At 36.4% G+C, this 10234-nt stretch overlaps 1 protein-coding gene across 3 annotated transcripts; it reads left to right on the plus strand.

Moving 5' to 3' along the window:
- The first annotated feature begins 5849 nt into the window (after positions 1-5849).
- Positions 5850-8470, plus strand: LOC111210069 (peptidyl-prolyl cis-trans isomerase CYP95). Of its 3 annotated transcripts, XM_022710375.2 has the most exons (4): positions 5850-6181; positions 6258-6352; positions 6471-7496; positions 7578-8470. In XM_022710375.2, exons 1-4 carry the CDS (start codon positions 5968-5970, stop codon positions 8340-8342), a joined length of 2100 nt encoding a protein of 699 aa, XP_022566096.1. In that variant the 5' UTR covers positions 5850-5967; the 3' UTR covers positions 8343-8470. The 3 variants fall into 3 exon arrangements, with proteins under 3 accessions (XP_022566096.1, XP_048607578.1, XP_022566097.1); XM_048751621.1 differs by lacking the exon at positions 6258-6352 and having other exon boundaries at positions 6049-6181; XM_022710376.2 differs by lacking the exon at positions 5850-6181 and having other exon boundaries at positions 6282-6356.
- The last annotated feature ends 1764 nt before the right edge of the window (positions 8471-10234 follow it).

A 10234-nucleotide genomic window follows, 5' to 3' on the forward strand; every position in this document is an offset into this window, starting at 1 on the left:
GGGTTTCCCACGGCCATCACGTCTAGCAAATCCTCAAGAGAGTCTAAACGAACCTGCTGGCTATCCATTTGAGCCTTCTGGCTATCCATTTGAGCCTTCTGGCTATCCATTTGAGCCTTCATCTGAGCAGTCTCTTCATCCCGTCTCGAAGTGTATGACGAAGTTGCCCTTGCAACTTCGTTAATAGAGCCTATACCGACTATCCGTCCCTTCTTTTTAGGAGCCACCTATAAAATCAAAACATATATTAATATAGTTAATTATGTTAAAATATTTAAAATAATGTAAACAAAAATTTTAAGTTACCTCTTCGAAGATTTTGTCGACCTCTTCGGTGGACAATGTGACTGGTAATCCATCGGGAGACTCCTGGGTTAGTTGCGTCTCCCGTTCTTCAATCCGACCAGCCACTGTTCGGAAGAGTTTCTCAGATGCAGGATCCACAAAAACTCCGTCGGATGTGGCGTGAGTCATCTTGAATAGGTCAGACAGAGAAGGTAAGACTCCCGTCTTCTCGAACTACAAAAAAAAAATTAAATTAAATATTATAAATTATATTAATTGAATATTTTAAAATATATATTTAAAAAAAAACTTACAGCTTCTAGACGGACTCCTGCATGAGGTTTTTGTCCGGTTCTGTGAAGCATGGGCAAATGACCATCTTTATCCTTCGTCCTTCGAGAAGTCGAGCACGAATTGGCCTTTTTGATCGAAGAGGGGTGCTCCCAATAGGCGATGAGGCCATCCCACACATCCGTCGTGAGCTCAGTGGGCTTTCCCTCATACCCGTAGATCTCCCACTTGTCCTTCCAATCAGAGACTGTGTTGCAGAGGCGTATCTTTGCCTTTGCAACGAATTCCGCCTTCACCCTCTCGGTGATTCCCAAAGACCAATGCCACTTTTGCTGAAACATAAAAATTTTGAAAAAAATTACAATTAATAATAAATATTAAAAATATATATATATATTTAAAAGTGAAAATTTAATTAAATTTAAAAATCTTACCGCAAAACATTTAAACCACGTGATCTTAACGTGATTTGGTGTCTTGCTCCAGTTCGGGTATGCCCCGTCGTAGTAACCCTTAATCGTCGCCGAAACGCTCCGGCTAACACGGTTGTTAGCCCCAAACCTGACAAAAAACAATTTAACCGTTACAAAATAAAAATTAATTAAATTTTAAAGTAATAAAAATTAATAACTTACCAATAAGTTCCTCGAGGTCTATCGGGGTCTAGAACATCCAAACCCTCCCGTCCAGGCTGGGCAAGCAAATCCTCCACCGTATATCTCGCGAAGGGAGCATATGAAGGCACCCGCAAATCCGGATGAACTGCACCTTCTGGGACAGGCTCAGGTGCAGCCGCTGGAGGAGGAGGTGGAGGCATCTGCGGTGGAAGAGGAGGACTCGAAAAAACTCTCTGAGAAGTCTGAGAGTCTGGAACTGCATCGGAAGACGATGGACCAGAAGAAGATGTACCGGAACCATCGCCAAACAACTTGGCATAAGTAGGTGCTGCTGGTTTCCTTCTAGGAGTCATCTAAAAAAAATTTAAATAAATTTAATCAATTATGACGACATAATTAAAAAATTATTCTGTTACCTAACTAATCACCTAAACTATAGGATTCCGTCATCTAACTAATCACCTAAACTAATTATCTAAATAATCACCTAAACTAATTACCTAACTAATTAATAACCTAAACTAACTTAAAAAAAAAGGAGGAAAGAGAATGTACCTTAGAGGGAGAGGAGAGGAGTTTGGGAGGAATGGACGAGGCAGCCTCGTCTCGGCGACCCAATATATAGAAAATGTTTCGTCGTAAACGCGACGTAATATTACGACGAAGTTACCAGGCCCGCGTTTTTTCATTTACGATGAAGTTACCAGGCCTGCGTTTTTCGATTTACGACGAAATTACGTCGAAACATCGGTTTACGACGAATTTACAAGGCCCACGTTTACGACGAAGTTACCAGGCCCGCGTTTTTCTATTTACGACGAAATTACGTGGAATAGATAACCATTTACGACGATTTTACAACGCTTAACCCTAAACACCGAGAATGAAATCCCTAAACCCCAAAGTCACATATCATCTAACATCATATCTCTTCTCTACTACTTTGTGCTCTTTCTCCAACTTAAAGTCTAAAACCCTAAAACTCTAAATAATTTTTTTAAAATTAACACAAATACATATTATATAAAACAACATTTGTTACACATACATTAGGATGGTAAAAAAACAATATTTCTTTAAACATACGTTACAATAGAGAAATACAACATCTGAGACATATATTACATCACTCTAAATTGTTTTCGTTCTCATCAATATTACATCACTCTAAATCGTTTTCGTTCTCAACACTATCATTACAATCATCATCGTCGCTTCTCTCGAACTCGTCTTCACGTGCTTCATCTGTCGCATCTTCGGGAATATCTTCATATTGAAAGTTTTGCGGGTCGATCAAAAGGATTTCATCAGTTGGTTGTTCTGGTACCTCAACTTCATTGATAGCGTCTTCTTCTTGCAAGGGCGGTTCTTCTCCAGCGACAATGCGTCCACGAGGTGTAATTTTGATAGCAGCTAACCAGTTTATCCCGGAAGTTCGAGAGACAATTTAGAGAGACCTTCTCTACAACCAGTGTATATTGGTTGATTTGCAGCATCTAGCATTTCATAAAACCTTTTTGCATCCAAATTAGGTTCTTCTACATTTCCAGTTCCATCAGCTATTGTTGTAGTTGTTTCTAAAAATGCATCACTAATCATATCTTGAACCCTATCATGATCTACCATCTGCTCATGATCTTGATGATAATTATATTCATTATGCAAATGATTCGGTTCTTCACTATGATGACCATCCTCAAAATTATTATTACTACTACTAGCTTCATTTCCCGGCCCCCATAACCCTCTCCATGTTGATACCAAATGTAGTACTGTGGTGTAAATCCTCTGTTTACTAAATGCCTCCATACAGTTTCACTACGTGCAAATTTTGAATTCTTGCATTTCCGACAGGGGCAGAACATCTTACCGCTTTCCTGTGTGATCGGTGTACAGCCCGCCTGGTGCATGAATGTCTCTAGCCCGCTCAGAAATGCGTTCGTCACCCTCCCGTCGGAATCTTTGTGCAAATACATCCAACTCCGTAACTCGTAAATACTACCGCCACCGGCCATTTTTTTCTTAGATTTTTTTTTGAAATCTTTTTTTTTTCTGATTTTTTTTTCTCCCGTTTGTGTGTTGTGAGGAAGAGAGTTGTGGGAAATGACATATATATAGAGAAATTTTCGAGTTGGGTAGTTGAAATATAACAACGATTTTACAAGGAATATTTTACATGGATTTTACATGGTTTTAACATATTATTTACAACGACTTTACGACGAAATTAGGTAAGTTAAAGCACATTGAATACACGTTTTCACCTAAATATAACGGTAACATGCTTCGTTGTAATGTCGATGTAATGATTACGACGTATTTCTCATTCCACGTACATTCGTCGTAAACTTACATGGAGTTTACGACGAAATCTATTCGTCGTAAATTTACATGGCGTTTACGACGAAAGTAAGATTCCGCGTAATTTCGTTGTAAACACCATGTAAATTTACGACGAAATATTTTCGTCGTAAATGTTCGTTGTTATGGGCACGTTTTCTTGTAGTGGGTATATATAGATCATAACATCTTCTTTTAATAGATCATAGCATCTAATCATTAATAAACATTTTAAAATTTTGCTATCTCCTAACCACTATTTACGAAGGCATCTCAATAAAAGAAAAATGACATAATTTTTGAAAAATGTGACATGTCATCAATGTAACTGCGAAATATACAATTTTTTTTATAAAAATTAATATTCGCAAAGTTTAATGTAGTAATGACTATTAACTCCTACATCACCATTAATGTAAATTTTATATATAAATATTTATTTTTGTATTGAAATATATTAAAAACTAATAATTCATATGTCATCATTAAAATAATATATATATATATACACATATATCACATGAATAAAAAACATAATTACAAATATAATTCTTACACCAATTTGTATATTATATTTTGTACAAATATATACATCTTATTAAAATTAATTGTAAGTGTACATCAACAAATAAACTAGCAAGAAATAAAAGAGGCTGCCTATCAACCTTACATACACAAATTGAAGCCCTCATTTGGGACATGAAAAATATGAAATATCTCAGATAATTTCATATGATTTTTGCAATATATTATTTTCAGCTTGTCAAGATAGTTTTGAAATCTGAAAAATGGTATGCTTTTGCAACATGAAAAAAATACAAAGACAGACAAAGAGTTTCACATTTCTTGAGCTAAAGCATCAATACACAAAGCAGATAATCTAGCACGATATGTGAGGAGTCAACAACCTTACTTTGTCCATATGGTTACGGAGTCCCTAGTTTGGTCAGCAAAATCTTAATAGAATTTGTTTATGTTGATGAGAAAAAACAATAATAATCAAATAATTTTTTTTGATAGTTATATAATTAAAAATTTGTTTAAATTTATCAATTCATTAGGTTAATAAATGATTCTTACAAATTAACATATTTTACTAAAATGAAAAATCCAAAATTTATTAGAATTTATATATTTAAATATAGACTATTTAAAATATGTGATAAGATATATATTTAAAATAAATAATCATTAAATAAAATATTATATAAATAAAAACTTTTTATATAAAATGTACTTTTAACTCTATTGAAATTTAATAAAATCAGAATAAAATAGTTAAAGCAAATCAAGAATAAGACTACAAAAATAAGTTTATGGTTCTATCTTTTTTCAAACTGACGAGGTTAAACTTTTAAAAGAATAATATCCAAATAGAAACTAAAAGTTTGTTTTAAAACAATAGTATGTTGTATTAAATAATTATTTATGCGAATGGTGCATAAGAACTTATAATTTTCCATAAATAAAATGGTTTAATTTTTTCGTGGTAGTTCCACATATTTTAAAGCTCATTATATAATTTATTATGGTATCGAGTTCAGTATGTTGTGTACATCATAAAGTATTAAAACTGATATCGAATAATACTTTTTTTTTTATGAAACAATTCGACCTTACTTCTTAGATGCTTTGTATAGTGACGTTATGTGGGATTTTTTTTTTTTTTTTTTTTTTTTTTTGCTTTAAACGTTATGTGGCTTTCCCTTTCAAATTATAAAGTTTACACAGTATGCATGAAAGCTTCTCCCTTTCTCCAAAACTAAACAACAATAATTTCTTCTTGAATTTACAATAGATAAGTGTATAATGCTACACACGATTGGACAAGCTTCTTCTTCCTCAAGAAAATAGCTTGATATTAGTACCAAAAAAAAAGAAAATAGCTTGATATGTCTTTTTCGAACAGATGTACATAGACACTAAAATCTTAGAATCTCAATCAAACTGAAAAAAATATAAACAAATACACAGAGTATGTTACATTGTGTGATATCGAAAGAATACCAAGCGTATATATTTCATAGAAGCCAGAGCTAAAGCCAAAGCCAGCAGGCCCCCACTATTTTGCCTTTTCTAACCAAAAACATTATTCTTATTGTAATCACATAGAGCCATTTGTTCATCATTTTGATTTTCAAAATATTAATTGATTTTACATTTGACGAACTTGTTCCAAGTTTAAAAAGCCTACGAAACCAAAAACAAATAGCTGGAGAAAGAGAGAGACACCCACCCTAATACAAACAGAGATAGTATTATTTGTTTATACGGTCTCGTGGATCCACTTTCTCTCTCAGTGATATCATTATTTTAACATAAAGCTTATATAAAAACTATTTCCCCCACTCCTCCTCCTTCCTCCTCAAGTCACAAAAAAAAATCAATATACAGCCAACAGAGCCAACTCGTTTAACCGGAAAAGAAAACAAAAATGGGAAGAGATTGGTCTTGGCTCGGCGGAGGGAAGAAGAAACCTTCAAGCAAGTCAAAGAAAGACATCAACACGCCACCGCCACCACCTCCGTCTTCATCTCCAGCCGGCAATACTGCAACGGCGGCGGGATGCATGAGTGCTGTGTTTAACATTTTCGATTTACAACATTTACAGTTTCCCATTAACCACCACCATCTTCATCTTCCCAAAGGTACCATTTTTTTCACTCTTCACCTCTTAGTCTCTAAGTTCATTGCTTGATTTTCTGTTAAAAAATCCAACTTCAGGCGTTGATGCGCCGAGAAACAGCTTGGAATCAATGGAGGAGGAGGAGGAAACTCCATGTTCACCGACCAGAAAAGATGGAAATTTAAATATCTCTGCAAGTGACTAATATATATATTTTTTTTTAAATAACACTCTGTTTTGTTATCTTCTTGGGTTCCCCAAAAGCCTCCTCCTTTATTTCTAATACTCATGACCTTAATCATAACTTGCAGATGGGTATTAAAATCAAGACCAAACCACAAATCAGATCATCAACATCGTCACTGGCCGCCACTGAATCATACTCTCCCAGTGTGAAGACACCAACTTTGGTGGCTAGGCTCATGGGTCTTGATCTTGTTCCGGAAAATTACAGATCATCTCCTACTCCATCTTCTTCTTCCTTAAATGATCTCAAGACAGCAGCAAGATCTTCACACACCAACAGACACAGACATTACTCTATCCAAAGAAACTCTGTCGACGGAGGCACACGATCTCTTCCCGAGACACCGAAGATTTCGCTCGGAAGGAGATCAGTCGACGTAAACTGTTACGAACACCAACGTTCTTCACTTCATCTCAGAGACAACAACAACAACGTGTCGTCTGAAAGAGAACTTGGTGTTAACAATGTCAGGTGCACGAGGGTCAAAGAGATGAAGATACACGAAGATAAAGAGAACCGGAGCCCACGTGATTACGCAAGACAAATAGTGATGCAGTTGAAGGAGAACGTTAGCCGGAGAAGAAGAATGGGAACTGATATCACCAACAAAGAGCAACAACCAAGAGAGACCCATGAGCCCAAGAAAGCTTCTAAGATCACCATCACCACACATGAAACATCATCCCCGAGAAAAGGACAAACGGAAACCCCCAAAACCAAACCCGCCTCATCACTTCAGACAAATAACGTTCCTCCCAAGACTATGGAGTCAACAGTGAAGGCTCAAGAGAAGACCAGGCTACCAACAGTGCAAGAAGAGCCACATGGATGCAAAAAACAGAGCAAGTCTGTAAAGAAATGCAAGAAACAGGAGAACTTCAAGTCGAGACTAGTGAAGCCTCCACAGACAATGCAGGAGGAGCCGTTTGTTAGATCACCAGCAACAAGTAACAACAACAACAGAAGCAATAATCTTCTTCTTACTCAAGGAGACAAGTCTTCTCTCTCAATTAACGATCTCGTCAGCTTCAAAAGTGTTCCCTCTCTTCACACCATCATCAAGAAGAAAGATTCATCACCTCACAAATCGGTAATCAAAGCCTCTCCACATCCTTTCTAGACATTTACTGTTTTCTAAAGTTTCAATTTTTATTTTAATATATATTTGCAGTCAAAGTTACAAGTGGATGCGTCATCATCACAATCATCGAGAAACAGAGCATCAACAGAGCTTCCTCGTATTCAGAGCCAATCATCATCATCCCTAACACCAATCGCCGGCGGCGAGTTAGAGTACATCACAAGAACCCTAAGACGAACCGGAATCGACAGAGAAACACCAATCTCATACGCCAAATGGTTCTCTCCTTCACACCCACTCGATCCATCGATCTTCTACTTCCTCGAGCATTTCGCGATCACGTCGAGTAGACCTAGATACTCGCCGGAAGGTCTATCTCTCCGATGCAATCGAAAGCTACTGTTCCATCTAGTTGACGAGATCCTCGCCGATATCTTGAAGCCGCAGATTAACCTGAAACCGTGGGTTTGCCGTTACCCGATTCGATCTCGGAGGAGCCTCAAAGGATCAGAACTGATCGACGAATTGAGTCGGAGAATCGAGAGGTTTCCGTTAGCCGAGTGTTTGGTTCTCGAAGATATCGATTCTCTAGTCGCCGGAGATTTCCCGGAGACGGCGGTTCAGTCGGAGTTAGCGTTCGAGGAGGAAGGCGAAGGGATCGTCGCGGAGATCGAGAGAGGAATCCTCGAAGCCCTCGTGACTGAAACGACGACGGATTGTTACGACACGTGGATCAAAACGGCGCCGGTCAAGAGGAACGATGATGTCAGTGGCACGTGGGGAGTTCACGTGACGAGATACCCTTCAAACGCTGGGTCCCACCACGACTCGTGGTTGAGGCATCCACGTGGATAGAAAGTGTTCTACATGGCTGCCATTTTTATTGGCTTTTTCTTTGTATAGACCCCCTTTTATTTTGATTATGTTAAGTTTTTTTGTAGCCGTTATAAATAACTAAATATATAAAATAATGTTTTTTCAAATGTGGAGTAGTATGGTGCTTTGTTGGATAGATCTGTCAGATGTTTATGTCCCCCGTGTATTCCAACATCCCATGGGGTTTGCATATGCTATGGTAGACTAATGAATAGTATTTTTCATGTGTGTTTTGAATATTTTTTTAGAGATAATTGTGCTGGGAGACACAAGTTTAGTTTCCAATTTCTCTAAAGATGTCAATTTCTCTAAAAGACATCTTGTATATATAACACACTTTCTTATAGCAAATTGACTAAGATAACCCCTAACTAAGACAATGCATGATATAGTTTCTTCTTATTTCTTTCGTTAGTCTTTCTATTCTAAAGGAAAGAGTAAATTCCATTTGTTTTTTTTAAACAAATAATTTTATCACTTTATATTTTCAAAATCAGAAAAGTAATCCTAACCCCTTTTATTTCTTGACATTTTTTCGATCTAGAAATCGAATTTCGGAAACGAACCGTAATATTCTCGATCCAAAATTCTCCATAGCCCCTTTTCTCCCTGCCAACATCTTCTCCATCTTTATTCTCGAGCATACATCTATCGGTCTTCTCTACCGTCTATGGAAGCGATGGAAGCTATGAACAAGGCGGTGGTACCTATGAACGGTGGCGGTTAGTCCCATGGAAGCAGTGGTGGACACTGTGGTAAGATGGCAGTGGATATTATAGTGGAGGCGGTGGTGGTTATAGTGGAGGCGGTGGTGGTTATAGAGGAGACGGTGGAGACGTGGTAGTTATGAAGGTGACGGTGGCTCTCTTGGTCAATGTGTGCGTGGATATTGTTAATGTGGTCGGAAGAGTTGTGGATGAGGATCAGTGGTTCTCTTGGTCAATGTGTGTGGATATTTTTTTTATCTTATCTCGTTGCCAATTTAGTTTTTTTTTTGTAAGGAAATCTTTTTCAGGTCAAAGTATGGAAAACTTTCAAATGTCAATGTTTCAATATAACTTTGCATTCGCTCAGTTTGATGATAACTAATCAAGGGGTCTAGGATCAATCATATCGTAGCTAGATTCGTATAGTCGAATATAGATTTGAAAATAGTGCACAGTATCCTAAAGAACCTTATACTATTTTAAGGGTCTTTTTGACTCTTGCAACAATAAAAACTTTTCGTAGTTTGAATTTTGTTTTGTTCAAATTAGCCTAATGTCTTATTTCGAAATTATTTTTTACAGTTTTTTCATGAAATTAAATTTTTATATTGTTTAGTGTTTAGAAACCATTTTTGTTTATTTCCCTGATAATTATTTCTTACAGAATGTGAATATAATCAAAAGTTCCAGTCTGCTCTGCATATAAAGTCGTTTGTAAGTAACTTTTGTTTATAATTTGTCACGATGTAGGTAGACGAACTATATTGTGGTCTCATGTAGTACATGTACTGCATCCAGTTACATTTATTGTGTCATCCAGTTAAAAAATATATTGGATATGTTTTTTTCCAGTTAAAAAATATATTAAAACGAAGATCTTTATTTTCACAAAACATACACAAATATATATTGAAACTGTCAAAATATATGAACTTACAAGATCTTTCAGAAATTATTACATAATTACGAGTTTGCATTCTGCGCTACTAATCCCGCTTCATTTTTTAATCAAAGGAAAAAAAAAGGAACAGACATGAGGCACACAATAGTTAAATGTTTCAAGCGCTCTGACGATGTAACACAACTCACACTTTTTGCAGAAAGAATTATTCACTCCATGAGAAATATTACATTATAGTTACGGTGATGTAACAAGATTCTCAC

Source organism: Brassica napus, chromosome C3 (assembly GCF_020379485.1).
Source record: "Brassica napus cultivar Da-Ae chromosome C3, Da-Ae, whole genome shotgun sequence".
In the NCBI taxonomy this organism is placed as follows: Eukaryota; Viridiplantae; Streptophyta; class Magnoliopsida; order Brassicales; family Brassicaceae; genus Brassica; species Brassica napus.